The sequence below is a fragment of the Bos javanicus genome, chromosome 25 (genome assembly GCF_032452875.1).
Source record: "Bos javanicus breed banteng chromosome 25, ARS-OSU_banteng_1.0, whole genome shotgun sequence".
In the NCBI taxonomy this organism is placed as follows: Eukaryota; Metazoa; Chordata; class Mammalia; order Artiodactyla; family Bovidae; genus Bos; species Bos javanicus.
Window position 1 is genome coordinate 18,693,775 of NC_083892.1, and position 17,104 is coordinate 18,710,878.

The 17,104-nt window shown below is 43.2% G+C and overlaps 1 protein-coding gene across 2 annotated transcripts in view; it reads right to left on the reverse strand.

Annotated features, from left to right (window-relative positions):
• Positions 1-838: 838 nt before the first annotated feature.
• The window catches only part of DNAH3 (dynein axonemal heavy chain 3), a 248,787-nt gene continuing 232,521 nt past the window's right edge, over positions 839-17,104 (reverse strand). For both annotated transcript variants that reach the window (XM_061401328.1, XM_061401327.1), the window contains exons 56-61: positions 14,913-15,067; positions 13,921-14,088; positions 11,173-11,315; positions 8,422-8,626; positions 7,280-7,417; positions 839-1,248 (exon numbers count right to left, since the gene is read on the reverse strand). In XM_061401328.1, the coding sequence (XP_061257312.1) occupies positions 895-1,248; positions 7,280-7,417; positions 8,422-8,626; positions 11,173-11,315; positions 13,921-14,088; positions 14,913-15,067 (1,163 nt within the window). In that variant the 3' untranslated portion in view covers positions 839-894. The remainder of the gene's footprint in view (positions 1,249-7,279; positions 7,418-8,421; positions 8,627-11,172; positions 11,316-13,920; positions 14,089-14,912; positions 15,068-17,104) is intronic.

Here is a 17,104-nt window from a genome sequence, read left to right on the forward strand (position 1 = left end):
TAAGGAGGCAGCATGAAGCAGTGAAAAATGAATGGATTCTAGAGCCAGACAGACCTTGGCTCAAAACCTGGCTCCTCAGTGTGAAAGAACTGGGTGATCATAGACAAGATACTTAGTCTTCCTGAGCTTCTACAGGGGAAGACAATCATAGGAACAGGCTAGATATCTAAAAGCCCAAGGATAAACCATGGCAAGCAACAAATAACGGTTCTCCCATATCTCCTTTCTTCCTGAAATTTCTGCCTATCTGTGTAAGCTAGTGAAGAAGAATTTGGGTACCACTGGCTAGCTGTAAAATTGAACTAGTTACTTTTCTAAGCCTCCATTTTTGCCTCACTGAAATGGAGACAACAGTGAGTATAATTCAGTCACTAAGTCATGTCTGACTCTCTGCAACACCATGGACTACAGTCCACCAGGCTTCCCTGTCCTTCACTATCTCCAGAGTTTGATCAAATTCATGTACATTGAGTTGGTGATACTATCTAACAGACTAGGAGAGAAGCAATTAAAATTCAGTGACAGTTATGGCAAAATAATAGGAAAAAGAAAAAATCAGGGAGCTTAGCCACATGACTCAAGGTCTAGGCTGAAGAATCCTATTGCCTATATTCAAAACTAGGCTCCACTATTTTATTATTTACCTGATTTGGAGAATATTACTTTCTCTATATCTTGGTTTCTGCACCCATAAAGTAAGGACAATAACCTACTTTATAGGAGTGTTCTAAAATACCTAGATCATAGCAAGTGCTCCATTAATATAATTGTCATCATCATTGGGGCTTCCCTGGTGATCATCATCATATCATGTGACTCTCAAGAAAGGAAAGCTATATTTCAGTCAAGAACGATACTCTTTATTTTTTATTTTCTGTGTTGAGACACATGCCATCAATTATCTAGCTGGCACAGAGAGGCTACTCCTCGGTTTATCCAGTGCTTCTGAGGCCTGTCAGTTGGGAGTTCAATGGATAGGACATAGTTGGTGGAGTGCCCTGTTGTGGAGAGGGTACCTCTCCGGGCACTTGTTTTGTAGACTGGACACACATAAATGTTCTGATGCAGAAACATTGCACTTTCCCCAGGTTTCAGCCAAATGATGGGCAATGGATCATAGAGGATTTTGGGGAAAGACTCCCCGATCTGCATTTTTTTCCTGTCCCAACGGGCACCTTCTAAGAAGAGTCCTTTTATGTAGGCCCCATCTTCTGGGTTACTCTCCATGACTGTTTCTTGTGTGGTTACCTGAAAGACAGGAAGCTGTGAGTTCCATTGTTACCTGCCATTTTCCTAAATGAGGCAGCATTAAGAGACTGAAAAGGTAAAAACTGGCTTTACTGTCCGTCTCCCAGGACACTGAGACTTCTCTGATAATATTCCTACATGCTACATGGGCCATGTCTGATTTCCAGTCAGCAAGAACCACAGGCCACATTAACTATTACCTAGCTTAGTGGCCTTGTATAATCTTTCCCTTTATGAATATGGATCTGTAAAGTGAGGGGTTAGATTAAGCTGCATGCTGGTAAAATAGTTCTCTAGTAGAAGAAGTAAAATTTTGATTTGTAGTTTCTGTCAATTTCTGTGGTGTAAAGAGCCCCACCCATGATCAATTTCAGCATATCCATTATTTAACAACCACCTGTAACTGGCTCTGGTGAGTTAGTATGAGCCAGCCCCCAGCATACCATTAGATTCAGAGCTGATAAACTTTAAGATTGCGGATTAGAAGGACGTGTGCTCATCTTCTCTTGTGAGAACAGGAAAATCATAACTAGCTGCTGAACAACCATTGACAGGAGAATGTAGTATCCCACCAAAAAAAAAAAAAAAAAAAGCCACATCCAAGGGCAAAGGAGAGGCCCTGACAAGATGATAGAAGGGGCAAAATCACATTTAGAATCAAACCTCAGACCTGCCAGAGATGCTTGGAGGGCACAGACAACCTTGTGCACTCCAGGACCAAGGGAAAGGAGCAGTGACCCCCACAAGAGACTGAGCCAGACCTGCCTTTGAGCATTTGAGTGTTCTCCTGCGGAGACACAGGTCAGCAGTGGCCTCCTGTGGGGACAGGGGCTCTGGCGGCAGCAGACCTGGGAGGCATGGTATGTGGCATAAGTCCTTTTGGAGGAGGTCGCCATTAGCTCCACTATAGAGCCATCGAACAAACGACCCACAAACTGGAGAACAGTTATACCAAAGAAGTGCTCACACTGTTGCAAAAGTTCTAGGGCCCACAACAGATTTCCCAACCTGGGGATCCAGCAAAAGGGCTGAGAACCCCAGGAATTCGACTTTGAAGGCCAGTGGGATTTGACTACAGAAATTCCACAGGACTGGGGAAACAAACACTTGGAGGGCACAAACAAAACCTTGTGTGCACCAGGACGCAGGAGAAAGGAGCAGTTACCCCACAAGAGACTGAGCCGAACATGCTTGTGGGTGTCCAGGAGTCTCCAGCAGAGGCATGGGTTGACGGTGGCCTGCCATGAGGTCAGGGGCACGGACTACAACAGTCCTGGGAGTCCTTTTGAAGGAGGTCACCATTACCTCTACCATAGTGTGGCCTCAGGCCAAACCACAGGGAGGGAACACACCGTGTTGTCCCCGCACCGCTCTCCCCCCACACACACACCATCAGCAGAAAATTAAAGATTTACTGAGCATGGCCCCACCTACCAAAGCAAGACCCAGTTTTCCCCACAGCCAGACCCTCCCATTAGGAAGCTTCTACAAGCCTGTTATCCTCATTCACCAGAGGGCAGACAGAATGAAAACCACAATCACAGAAAACTAGCCAAACTGATCACATGGACCACAGCCTTGTCTAACTCAATGAAACTATGAGCCATGCCATGTAGGGCCACCCAAGACGGATGGGTCATGGTGGAGAGTTCTGACAAAACGTGGAGAAGGGAATGGTAAATCACTTCAGAAAAGACTCTGATGCTGGGAGGGATTTGGGGGCAAGAGGAGAAGGGGATGACAGAGGATGAGATGGCTAGATGGCATCACTGACTCGATGGACGTGAGTCCCAGTGAACTCCAGGAGTTGGTGATGGACAGGGAGGCCTGGTGTGCTGCAATTCATGGGGTCGCAAAGAGTTGGACATGACTGAGCGACTGATCTGATCTGATCTGATTCTTGCCTTGAGAACCTGAGGGTGTTAACAGCCTCGGTAAGAGGTCCCCAAGCTGTAGGAGAAAATCAATTGCAAGTGGCAGACTTTTTTCCATTCTCTGCTGACAACACCTGGTTCTGCCTGAACTTAACTTTTCTCAGACCTTGAGCTAACCAGTGCTGCTTTATTATGGAAATGTTTTTCTTAAGCTATGTTAATGAAACTACGTATTTGCTTTAGAATTTGCCTTTCTTCAAATGGGTTCCACCCAAGACTTTTTTTTTTTTTTCAAAGCTTGGGCTGATAATGACTCAACAAACCAGTATTCATGTCAATTACTTTATGGCTGGAGGATGCCACACTTTGTCCTGTTCTATCTCAAAATGTATATTGTGGGAGAGGGGCCTGGTGAAACTCCCTCAGATTGGAGGTGTGTCTCTTCTGATTAGAAAATTGCTAACAGACAGAAAATGCTTTGCTAAAAACTAGCAACTGGGCACTCTCTCTGTCCCTTTCTGATGTCTATGTCAGAAGCTTTCCCTATCTCTATTATACTTTAATAAAACTTAGCCACACAAGAAGCTCTGAGTAGTCAAGACTTGTCTCTGGCCCCGGATTGAAATCCTCTCCGATGTCATGAATCCCAGGGTAACACATGGCTCGCAGCCACAACCTTTCAAACACCATGAGTGTATGAAAAGGCAAAAAGATATAACACTGAAAGATGAAATCCCCAGGTCGGTAGGTGCCCGATATGGTACTGAAGAAGATCAGAGAAACAGCTCCATAAGGAGTGAAGAGTTTGAGCCAAAGTGGAAAAAATGCCCAGTTGTGCATGTGTCTGGCATTCAAAGTAAAGTTTCATGCTGTAAAGAACAATATTGCATAGGAACGTGGAATGTTAGGTCCATGAATCAAGGTAAATTGAAAGTGGTCAACAGGAGATGGCAGGGGTGAACATTGACATTTTAGGAATCAGTGACCTAAAATGGACTGGAATGGGCAAAATTTAATTCAGATGACCATTATATCTACTACTGTGGACAAGAATTCCTCAGAAGAAATAAAGTAGCCCTCATAGCCAACGGAAGAGTCTGAAATGCAGTACTTGAGTGCAGTCTCAAGTACTGAAATCAGAAATCAGAATGATTTCTGTTTGTTTCCAAGGCAAACCATTCAGTATCACAGTAATCCAAGTCTGTGCATCAACCACCAATGCCAAAGAAGCTGAAGTTGAATGGTTCTGTGAAGACCTACAAGACCTTCTAGAACTAACACCAAAAAAAAAAAAAAAAAAAGATGTCCTTTTCATCATACAGGACTGGAATGCAAGAGTAGGAAGTCAAGAGATACCTGGAGGAACAGGCAAGTTTGCCCTCGGAGTACAGAATAAAGCAGGGCAAGGCTAACAGTTCGGCCAAGAGAATGCACTGGTCATAGGAAACACCCTCTTTCAGCAACACAAGAGACGACTCTAAACATGGACATCACCAGATAGTCAATACCGAAATCAGGTTGGTTATATTCTTTGCAGCCAAAGATGGAGAGGCTCTATACAGTCAGCAAAAACAAGACCAGGAGCTGACTGTGATTCAGATTATGAGCTTATTGCAAAATTCAGGCTTAAATTGAAGAAAGTAGGGAAAACCACAAGGCAATTCAAGTATGACCTAAATCAAATCCCTTACGATTATACAGTGGAAGTGACAAAGAGATTCAAGGGAATAGACCTGATAGAGCCCTTGAACAACTATGGACAGAGGTATGTAACACTGTACAGGACGTGGTGATCAAAGCCATCCCCAAGAAGAAGAAATGCAAAAAGGCAAAATGGTTGTCTGAGGAGGCCTTACAGATAGCTGAGAAAAGAAGAGAAGCAAAACACAGAGGAGAAAAGTAAAGATATACTCATCTGAATGGAGAGTTCCAAAGAATAGCAAGGAGAGATAAAAAAGCCTTCCTCAGTGATCAGTGCAAAGAAATAGAGGAAAACAACAGAATGAAAAAGACTAGAGATCTCTTCAAGAAAATTAGAGATACCAAGGGAACAGTTCATGCAAAGATGGGCACAATAAAGGACAGAAATGGTATGGACCTAACTAAAGCAGAGGATATTAAGAAGTGGTGGCAAGAATACACAGAAGAACTATACAAAAAAGATCTTCATGACCCAGATAACCATGATGGTGTGATCATTCACCTGGAGCCAGACATCATGGAGTGTGAAGTCAAGTGGCTCAAAATTCTCCAGGGTAGGCGTCAACAGTACGTGAACTAAGAACTTAGAGATGTTCAAGCCAGATTTATAAATGGCAGAGGAGCCAGAGATCAAATAGCCAGCATTTATTGGATCATCAAAAAAGCAAGAAAGATTCAGGAAAACATCTTTTTCATTGACTATGCTAAAGCCTTTGTGTGGATCACAACAAACAGTGGAAAATTCTTAAAGAGATGATAATGCTAGACCCCCTTGCCTGCTTCCTGAGAAACCTATGCAGGTCAAGAAGGAACAGTTAGACCCGGACATGGAACAACAAACTGGCTCAAAATTGGGAAAGGAGTATGTCAAGATTGTGTATTGTCACCCTGCTTATTTAACATATATGCAGAGTTCATCATGTGAAATGCCAGGCTGGATGAAGCACAAGCTGGAATCAAGATTGCCAGGAGAATATCAATAACCTCAGATATGCAGATGATACCACCCTTATGGTATAAAGCAAAGAGGAACTGAAGAGCCTCTTGATGAAGGTGAAAGAGGAGGGTGAAAAAGCTGGCTTAAAATTCAGTATTCAAAAAAGTGAGATCATGGCATTTGGTCCTAGCACTTCATGGCAAATAGTTGGGGAAACAATGGAAACAGTGACAGACTTTATTTTCTTGGGCTCCAAACTCATTGCAGATGATGACAGCAGCCATGAAATTAAAAGACGCTTGCTCCTTGGAAGAAAGATTTGACAAACCTAAACAGCATATTAAAAAGCAGAGACACTACCTTTCCAACAAAGGTCCATATAGTCAAAGCTATGGTTTTTCCACTATTCATATATGGATGTGAGAGTTGGACTATAAAGAAGGCTGAGCACCAAAGAATTGGTCTTTTGAACTGTGGTGTTGGAGAAGACTCTTGAGACTCCCTTGGACTGCAAGGAGATCAAATCAGTGAATCCTAAAGGAAATTAACCCTATTCAATGGAAGAACTGATGCTGAAGCTCCAATACTTAGGCTACCTGATACAAAGAGCAGACTTGTTACAAAATACCCTGATGGTGGGAAAGATTGAAGGCAGGAGGAGAATGGGACGACAGAGAATGAGATGGTTGGGTGGTATCACTGACTTAATGGACATGAGTTTGAGCAAGCTCTGGGAGGTGGTGAAGGACAGGGAAGCCTGGTGTGCATCCATGGGGTCCCTAAGAGTCAGACACAACTGAGTGACTGAACAACAACAACAACAAAGGCCAGTCAAGTTCATTTATAAACTAAATTAATATCTAAGGCAATTAGTTTGTGATGTCTGGATGAGATGATCACATAGGATCTTTCCATAAAATTTAAAATTCTACAATGCTCTATTAAAGTCTGTCTTACTCCTTTCTCTCCAAACATGGATTGGGTGATTCTTGACTATTGGCATCCTTTGACTTTTAGCAAAACCCTACACAAGACCTTTAACATCCTTCCAAATGAAAAGTCCACCATGTTGAATAGACAGTATGGAATATGCTTTCATTGTTTTGGGTACAACTGTGGAAGAGTTTTCCTCTGGAAAGATTCCTTTTTTATATACACAAGAGACAAAGCATTGGGAATCCTCTGGTTCTGTTGGGGATAATTTTTGGAGCTACTTTGCTCCAAAGTAGCTGCTGCTGCTACTGCTGCTAAGTCACTTCAGTCGTGTCAGACTCTGTGTGACCCCTTAGACGGCAGACCACCAGGCTCCTCTGTCTCTGGGATTCTCCAGGCAAAAATACTGGTGTGAGTTGCCATTTCCTTCTCCTTGGAGCTACTTTAAGTCATGCTAAATACTTCATTTGTATCATCTCAGAAGTAGTTGAACCTTAACACATCTAAATGTTTGGACTCAAAGAAATGGACAACACTGCTTTCTCTGGTTGTCCCTTTGAGTCGTTGTACCCTAAAATGCCCCTACCTCAAACTCAAATCCAATGTGGTCAATGGGGATGGTGTATTTCCGAGCATAATTCTGAGAGACACCTGTCAAAAAAGACTGTGTAAAGTAGAATCCAGAGATCCAAAAGACCACAGGAGGTCCATTGTCAATCCATTCCTAGAGAACCACAGAGATAAAAATGCAAAATCAGTAATACATCAAAGATAGTTCAAAGGCAAGAATAAAAATGAGTCTCATAAAGAAATAAGCTTTTTCTCATTTTTCTGGAAACAGGCAGACTTTGTAGTCTTATCTTATATTTTCCTTTATCTTATATTTTCCCAATTTGAAGTAAAAAGCACTGGTGCAAGCTGGTGTCAGGGATACAGCAGAGAGTGGGAGGGACTATAGCAGTAGAGAATATATGTCTTGTCTAAGCAACAGCTACTCAATTCCAGCAGTAGTTGCCATGCAGGTATGCAGGTCCATTGATTCAGGTCTTCCTTTTTTTGCAAGAAAAACATCTGTATTTTTATATGTAATAATCCTTATATGCTAGCTCAAAGTTTAATTTTTTTAATATTTTAAAAATTATATTTATTTTCATTGCTGCACAAACTTTCCTCTAGTTGCAGCAAGCAGGTGCTACTCTCTAGTTGAGGAGCACAGGCTCTAGGGTGCTTGGGCTTCAGTAGTTGTGGCACATGGGGTCAACAGTTGTGGCTCCCAGGCTCTAGAGCCCAGGCTCAGCAGTTGTGGTGAATGGGTTTAGTTGCTCCAACTGCATGTGGGATCTTCCTGGATCAGGGATCGATCCACTGTCTCCTTCATTGACAGGCAGATTCTTTACCACTGAGCCACCAAGGAAGCCCTCAGATTTTTAAATTACCAGATAGCCAAATGAAATCTATCTATTAGCCCATGAGCTGTATGTAGCCCATGACACACTGGTTTGTGGCATTTATTCTCATTCCTATTCCTGCCTTTATAGGCTATAAACTTTTCAAGGACTTTGAAAATCTCCCTCCTGTCCTCAACCCTAGTAAGGGTTTCCAGTAGGTGCTCAATCCAGGATGCTCTGTGGCTACCCTATCCCCTTCCAGCTTTAACTTGTCATTTCAGAATGTCCTCTCCACCTGAATGAGAATCCCAGGTGCCCAGTTACCCTGACTCCGAGGTACCTGGAAGAAGGCCAGGCGGGCTAGCAGGTCAGCCACATAGCCTCCCAGGGGCTTCAGTGATGGGTAGGACTTTGCCATCCACATGGCTGGCACTTTACCCACAAGCATGCTACTGAAGACATCCTCCAGCTCTGAGGACATCAGAACCTGCCCTTTAATTGCTCGGCCAAGATCGATGAGGCTTCTGTGAACCACTTCTGTTAATCTGCAAGAACAAAGGAGAAGACTCAGCCTGCCTCTCCATTGACCTCATTCTACCCCAAGTGCACTGACTCCAAGTCTCCTTTTACTTTTCCTTCCTTTAAAAAGTCATATAATATACATTCATGAGAGCAGAATTGTAAAGATGAGAAAAAATTAAATCACCCCATTATCTTACCACCTAAAGATAACTCTGATGTATATCTTTCTAGATTTTCCTATATGTAAACACAAATTATTTTTAATGGGATTATATATATATATATATATATGTAATCTGTTTTTCTCTCTTAGCATAAAGGGAACATCTTTCCTATTCAATAGAGGCCTACCTAAAATCATACTTTCTAATGACTGCAAGGTGTTCCATTTTATCTAATTATTCCTCTTGCTGAAGCATATTATTTCTAGATTGTTGTTACTGTAAATAACATTACTAGAAGGCAATGGCCACCTACTCCAGTACTCTTGCCTGGAAACTCCCATGGATGGAGGAGCCTGGTAGGCTGCAGTCCATGGGGTCGCAAAGAGTTGGACACAACTGAGCGACTTCACTTTCACTTTTCACTTTCATGCATTGAAGAAGGAAATGGCAACCCACTCCAATGTTCTTGCCTGGAGAATCCCAGGGACAGGGGAGCCTGGTGGGCTTCCATCTATGGGGTCGCACAGAGTCGGACACGACTGAAGCAACTTAGCAGCAGCAGGGACATCCATCTATAGCAAACTTTGCAGAGACTTATAATGATATTCTTAGTAAAAGTAGAACTTCTGGGTCAAAGGGTAATGCAGTTTTAAGGCTTCTTTGTTTTAAAAACAAAATTCTTTTTATAGACTATGAGGTTCATGCCTACCCGAGAAAAGGTAGCTGAAGGGGCAGCCTAAAAGATTCTAAGATCATCTGCCTTTGTCTCTGGCCTCTATTGTGGGGACTCACCAAGTCCAGGGGGACCTGAGAGTGCCAATGAATCTGCTACCAGAGAGAGCTTGTCATGTCCAAAGATTTATGGAATCCTAGCCAAATGGATATGAGAATGCTTAAACCCAAGAAACAGATTCCTGAACGTGTAACCATTAATTTATATTAAGAGGAATTTAAGGTTCAAACACGTTATTGGTGTATATATTTGGCTGAGGAGTTAAGAGCAAAACTACGCTCTGAGGGATTATACCACAGACCTCTATTAAACCTAAAGAGCTACTTGCAAAAGTTCTATTTCTATTCTTGCAACTATGAGCTCTGCTAGTTTCAGGATTTTTAGTACTCAAGGAGGAAAGTTTGCCCTAGAAGGCGCAATAACGGTTCCCCTGAACTGGAAGCTGAACTGTCATTCTGGGCTTCTCATACCACTAGGTGAATAGGCAAAAAAAAAAAAAAAGAGGGTAATGAGAAGGTATGTTGCAGTATTGCCCAATGTAATTAATCCTGAGCAGCACTGAAATATAAGTGCTGTTACCCTCTTCTCTTACATTATAATGGCCAGTGGTAAAGACTAGTGAAAGTCACTCAGTTGTGTCTGAGTCTTTGCAACCCTATGGACAGCACAGTCCATGGAATTCTCCAGGCCGGAATATTGGAGTGGGTAGCCTGTTCCCTTCTCCAAGGGATCTTCCCAACCCAGGGATCAAACCCAGGTCTCCTGCATTGCAGGTGGATTCTTTACCAGCTGAGCCACCAGGGAAGCCCAAGAATACTGGAGTGGGTAGCCTATCCCTTCTCCAGTGGATCTTCCTGACCCAGGAATTGAAGTGGGGTCTCCTGCATTGCAGGTGGATTTTTTACCAACTGAGCTACTAAGAAATCCCAAAGGCTAGTGAAGGTGACTGTAATCACCAGGAGCTCCAATGAGCTTAGGGGCAAATGAGTGGCAAAGAAGGAAAGTCATTGGCCTCGTGTCTGGATGAATGAGGACTGCATCCTATCATACCAAGGTATTGACTCAGTCAGCAACCTTAACTCACACTCTGTATTTTGCTTGGTTACCCATATGGCCAACTGACTACTGACTCTAGAGAGTAACACTAAAACTAAGGGGCTAATCAATTCTTAGATGAAATTCTTCCAGTTCCCTTGTCTTTCAGAGTCAGGGCTGTCCCTTTATGCAATGACCATTGAGCAAAAACGGAGACAGCAGCATTTGGAGTCTGTGGTCGCAGGTTCAGACATGTGGTGTATGTGCTTGGTTGAGGAGCCAATGGACATAAGACTATTGTGTGATTTGAATGCAAAGGCTTGAGTGGTACTTGGAGCCATATCTGGTAATAAAGGCTCAATAAAAGTGGCTTTAATGATTATGTTCACTATTAGCCTTTTGGTTTTAACCCCACTTAACAGATGTCATGTGAATGAATAAGAGCAAATGAATAGAAGGAATGATTTAACCCTGGACCAACACATGCTGGGATGCCCCTATTTATAGGCCTTCCTGCAGGTGGGGCAAACCAACTCTGCACAGCAACCTTTATCAAGTGTCCTTTCTAGTCACTGCCTGTTAGATCCTTCCCTTCACACTCTAACTCCCAGGATCCAAGTAAGACCATATAGCCCACCTGTTGAATCTGATGAGCTCTTGCCTTAAGACAGTGTTCATGGATTCTTCATAGACCACAGGGTACAACTTCATGACCAACTCCAAGTCAAATTCATTGGGAAGCTTGGAGAGTATGTCCTGGGCCAGATCCTCAACCACTTCCTTAAAGTGTAAGCATTAGAGAGGTGAATGAGAAACAAGGCCCCTGGGCTGTGACTTTGTCCAGGTAAACCTAAGGCAGTGAGCATTTGTCTTTTTAAACTTAGTCTATAGGAGCTTTTTTGGAACTTTCCTACAGAAGCCAATTCTGCCTTGAAGGTATGGAGGCTACCCTTGCTGGCCCCAGACTTAGGGAGGACATTGCCTCTAAGCCAAACAATGAGAGTCCTGTTCTCATGGCCAGAGCGAAGGCCTGAGGGTTGGACAGGGAATTCCTGCTCAGCCAGCCAGGTAGCCTCAGGGAAGTGCTGAACCCTGCAGAGCTTTTCCAGTCTTCAAGGTCACTCCTGGGAGACAATCTCCCAAGGCTCTTATAGCCAGCTCCTTAAGAACCAGCTCCTGGTACAGATGGGACTTTGCTCAGAGCCAGTGACGTGGACATCTGGGAAGGCAGTAGACCATTCCTCAGCATTGAGCAAGAATAGCCCAGTGAATTTAGCCAAGTAAGGAATGGACAAGGCCTAGAGGAAGAGTAGGAAGAGGAGTAGGAGGACCTGAATGGGAGACACACACAGCTCTGCCACGCTGTGACTCTGGGAAGCTGGAATGTATACTTCTTCCCCCCTTCCCACTGTGAGAGCTATTTCCTTTCCTAAGTTGAGACACACAAACCAGGCTGCTTTATCTTCACATGTATTACCATTTATGGTACTATGAACCAAATCAAGAAACCAAATTGAATCATCCCTTGGAATCCACTAGGAATTGGTTGCAGAACCAAAATCCACAGATGCTCAAGTCCCTTATGTATAATGGTGTAGTATTTGCATATAGCCTACACACATCTCTCCTTCCCTTCATACTTTAAATCATTTACAGATTACTTATATTACCTAAAATAATGTAAATGCTATATAAATAGTGGTAAATACAATGTAAATGTCATGTAATAGCTGCTGAAGTGAGGCAAATCCAAGTTTTGCTTTTTGGAACTTTTTGGAAATTTTTTTCTGAATATTTCCAATCTTGGTCAAACTCAAGGATGCAAAACCTGCAGCTATGCAAAGCCAACTGTATGCAAAATCCACAGCTAAGAAAAGTTGAACATGGGGTGGCTTAGAACTTGGAGAAGAGAAGAAAAGGAAAAGAGAGAACAGGACAGAGTCAGGAGATGTGGTTTTGGATCTGGCACTGCCTCTGGGTTTACGAGTGCCTTGACGTGGGTCACTTCTTACACGGCTCATTTTGCCCTCATCTGTAGACCAAGTGAAATGATCATAGGAGGCACCCAAAATGATTCCAGGTGTCTCCAATATTGGAGAAATAATATTGAATCACATGGTGAGAAAGTCACTCTTGTCAAGTTTTAGCCACCTTTTTCTTTTCATTCCCTTCAAGGAGAAAGTCTCAGGTCAGGTCAGGTCAGTTCAGTTCAGTTCAGTCACTCAGTCGTGTCTGAATCTTTGGGACCCCATGAATCACAGCACGCCAGGCCTCCCTGTCCATCACCAACTCCCAGAGTTCACTCAAACTCATGTCCATCGAGTCAGTGATGCCATCCAGCCATCTCATCCTCTGTCGTCCCCTTCTCCTCCTGCCCCCAATCCCTCCCAGCATCAGTCTTTTCCAATGAGTCAACTCTTCGCATGAGGTGACCAAAGTTTCAGCTTTAGCATCATTCCTTCCAAAGAACACCCAGGACTGATTTCTTTTAAAATGAACTGGTTGGATCTCCTTGCAGTCCAAGGGACTCTCAAGAGTCTTCTCCAACACCACAGTTCAAAAGCATCAATTCTTCGGCACTCAGCTTTCTTCACAGTCCAACTCTCACATTCATACATGACCACTCGAAAAACCATAGCCTTGACTAGATGGACATTTGTTGGCAAAGTAATGTCTCTGCTTTTGAATATGCTATCTAGGTTGGTCATAACTTTTCTTCCAAAGAGTAAGTGTCTTTTAATTTCATGGCTGCAGTCACCATCTGCAGTGATTTTGGAGCCCAGAAAAATAAAGTCTGACTCTGTTTCCACTGTTTCCCCATCTATTTTCCATGAAGTGATGGGACCAGATGCCATGATCTTCATGGCATTCTTTGATCTTCATGACCAGAACATTCTTTCTGAATGTTAAGGTCAGGACTAATTAAATGTTCTGTAACACTTGTTGATCCTCCTCTTTTCCCAAGGAGCCAGCAAGACCCCAGCAGCAGCAGCCGGAAGAACCTAATAATGTTTAGCCTTCATTTTCTTTTTGTGGCTGTCATGACTTTATCGAAATGGTACTGGATTTGTTTTCAGTTACAATCCTGATGTGCAGTTTTTAAAATGTTTTCAAGCAAAAGAGATTTGTTTTAAAATATTATGTAAATGGAGTATAGATGATATGTGGCTGTAACAATGAATCATGAAGGTTATACAGGAATGACTGACATTTTAAGAAACTAGTTCAGTATTTAAGGGCTCTCAACAGTTAAGACCAGAGCATCCATGCCCTTCCTCAGGGGTCTGCCACGCCTCTGCTTTTCTTCCTTCTTGGTCATCACCCATAATCCTGCATGCCCACTAGAGGGAAGATTGCCTAGGAAATTGAATTCAAGCCTAGTTACCTGAGGGGACTTGCCACTCCCTCCTGACTGCCTAGGGAGGGTCAGGAGCACCCCTTGAAATAGCTGGTTGGTTTCCTGGTTGTCTTTGGTGATGTCAGCATTCTCATGGAGGCCAAACACTTCTGGGTGGGCTGTGATAGGGAGGTTCCTGAGATAGTCGATATACGACTGGAAAGAAAATCTTCAGTTAATGTAAGTTCAGGCTCTTGGGCTCCCACAGATCACCCAGGGTTTGGCCAGACCAGACCCACATAGAAATCACACTGTTTTGGTAGCACAGGCCATACACACACACATGCACACATCATCAGGGCCAAGACATTCATAAGCTTTCCCTCCTACAGGTTTCTGAACAGTGAGTATAAATATGAAGGTAGATGGGTTATCTCCCCTCCCACCTCTGCTGGCTTCCCTCCTGCTCTACCAGCAGTCTTGGCTTTGGAGACAAAATTAGATTTGGATTCAGACAGAACTGGATTTGGGTCCTAGTTCCATTTTAAACTAATTGTGTAACCTTGATCTAGTCACCCAAAAGCCCCGTTTCCGTATCTGCAAATGGGAAGATAAATGAGGTTATGAAGAAATAAGGCCTTGGTATATAACAGGTACTCAATAAAAGCAAGCCCTTTTCATCCTTCAGATCTCATTTTCTTCTTCCATTTATCATTCTCCCATTCAGTTTTTCTGTCCCTCCCTGTGCTACCTTCTGAACCTTTGGTTTCAAGTAACAGTTTCCAACCTGTTCACCAGCAAAGCTTCATCTTAACCATCCCTTCCTTTTTCCCCCAGATGGACCCCATATTTTGAAAGATCTTATCTACCAAATGCCTAGGATTCACTAGATAGTAATAAGGTCTGTCTTGTAGGCTTTTTGGAAGATTCGAAATAGCTTATGGACCCAAGTCAGGAAACCCAAGCTATCCCTGGGCCCTCCTTGGATACAACTGCAACCATAGCCACATGGAGGCTGGCAAGCTCCTCCTGCCCCTTACCTGGTAGGAGCCATGAGGAGGGATGTAGTAAGTGTCTCCAGGAGCAAGAAAGTAATGGTCCTGCTCAATTTCCTTACAGTAGAACGTGGACAGAAGGGATAGCAGGAGCCTCCTATCTTTGTCATCCGTTACTCTGCCTCCATAATTACATTCCCCTGGGGATAGCCAACAGAAGAAGTTGAATCCATAATGAACTTGGTCATTAATCTAAAACAGAGGATTCCTCCAGCCAACAATGAGACACAGGGTTGCTAAAAACCATGCTCAGCTTAGTTTAAGACCAGACCTTTTGGGTATTATGGTTGCTACAAAAATAATACATGTTCCTATATTAGAATTTAGAAAATAGCAATAAACTGAAATAAAAGCAATACTGTCACCAATTATTTCAACTAATGTAACTGTTAACATTTAGGCATCTTCCAGATATTCGTCTGGACATTTGTGTATCTGTGTACATATATGTGAAAAGCAGCATAGAAATGTGGTTCAGGGTAAGAACTGTGGCATGAGACAGTACTGAGTTCCAATTTCAGCCAATTTCTAGGCTCCAACTTTTGCCACTTATTAGCAGTTTCTCATCTGTCAGTAAGAGATAACTGCATACCCATCTTACATGGTTGTGGTTAACAATACTTATAAAACATTTAGCACAATGCTTGGCACATAGAAGACATTCAATTATCACTTTCACAAATTTAGAAAATTGAGATTATCCATAGACACTGCTTTGGGATATGACTCTCCTACCCCCATCCCCATGATCAACATCATTCTCTGTAACTCAGGTTTCTACACTCAGATTTCTACAAAAAGAATTAGGTAATTCTTTTGAGGAGACAGCAACCCCGGATGCATTTTCTAGCTGGATCAGATTCAGTAGTGTGTGTGTTACCTGATATTTGGAAGTTGGAAACAACACATTAATTTGAAAGGAAAAGACACATCTGTGTGTGTGTGCGCGCGTGCACATGCAAAGCCTCTCCTGAAGGGGGGGTTCATTTCCAATTCCAACCATACTAGGAGAGGGCAGGTCTATGGACATGAAGCAGGAAGTACGACAAGTTGAAGAGGCCTCAGCTTCTCTTGGCATTGCAGGGGTCTAAATGACTAAGAGGAACATCTTGGTGGCTCATAATGGGAGAAGTAAGAGACTAAGGGGACGTTTATACCTACTGGGTAATAATTTGAGCCCTACAGAAACTGCTTTACCTTAAACCACCACCCTCAGGCCTTCAGCAAAATTTAGTGTGAACACTATAGTTTGTCCCAGCTGTAAGTAGGTTTATGACGACACTAAACTACAATATTAAAGGGAGAGTGGTTCCCCCTGAAGTCAGCCTGGCAGTGCTAGAAGGGACCAAAGAGGGACTACAGGTGAAGGAAAACCTGAGGTGCAGGGTCATGGTCAGGGTGCCACCACCACCCCCTCATCAGCAAAGTCTGCCTCAGGGGGTATCCTTAAGGCCCTGGGTTTTATGTTTATGAAGGAAGGTGCATTTCTTTACTTATATATCTCTTCTTTACAGCAAGAACACAAGTTTCTACAGAAACAGGATACGTCTTATATCTCTTCAAGATTTCCCATTGGCTCTGCCACAGGGCTGGGGGTACCAGATTAAGAATGTATTCAACTTCAGTCCATCTATTTAGATCACCACTCTTCAAACAAGACCTATCTCTTTGATTAGTTTGTCTCTTGGTCTCAGAGCTCTGATAGCCATCTCTATCTGGTTCGTCTTTCCTTCCAGGCACATAGGAAGGTTACCCTTCCCTTCTCCTACACTTCCCTCACTACACTTCTTGCAGTGAGATGTGGCCAGGTGACAACTTCTTGCATATTTAATTCCCAACATGAGCTCTTCAGTGCTACCCCTGTGGCAGTGACCACACAAGTATACGTTGAGATGGTGGCATCAAAAGTTGGTACAGCCTTTGCCAACTGTGCCTCTGATAGACAATTACAATGAACAGAGACCCTCGCCAGTTCACACTGGACGTGTTTAACAGGATGGGCAAGAAATAGACCTTTGGTGTCTTACATCCTTGAGATTTGGAGACTGCTTGTCATCTCAGCCTAACTAGGCTATCCTGATTGGTACAGTTGGAAAGTGACTATCCTCAGGCCAGCTGGCACAACTGGGGTGGGTTGGTTTATGAGCTGCCAGGCAGTCCAACACTAAGACCACATC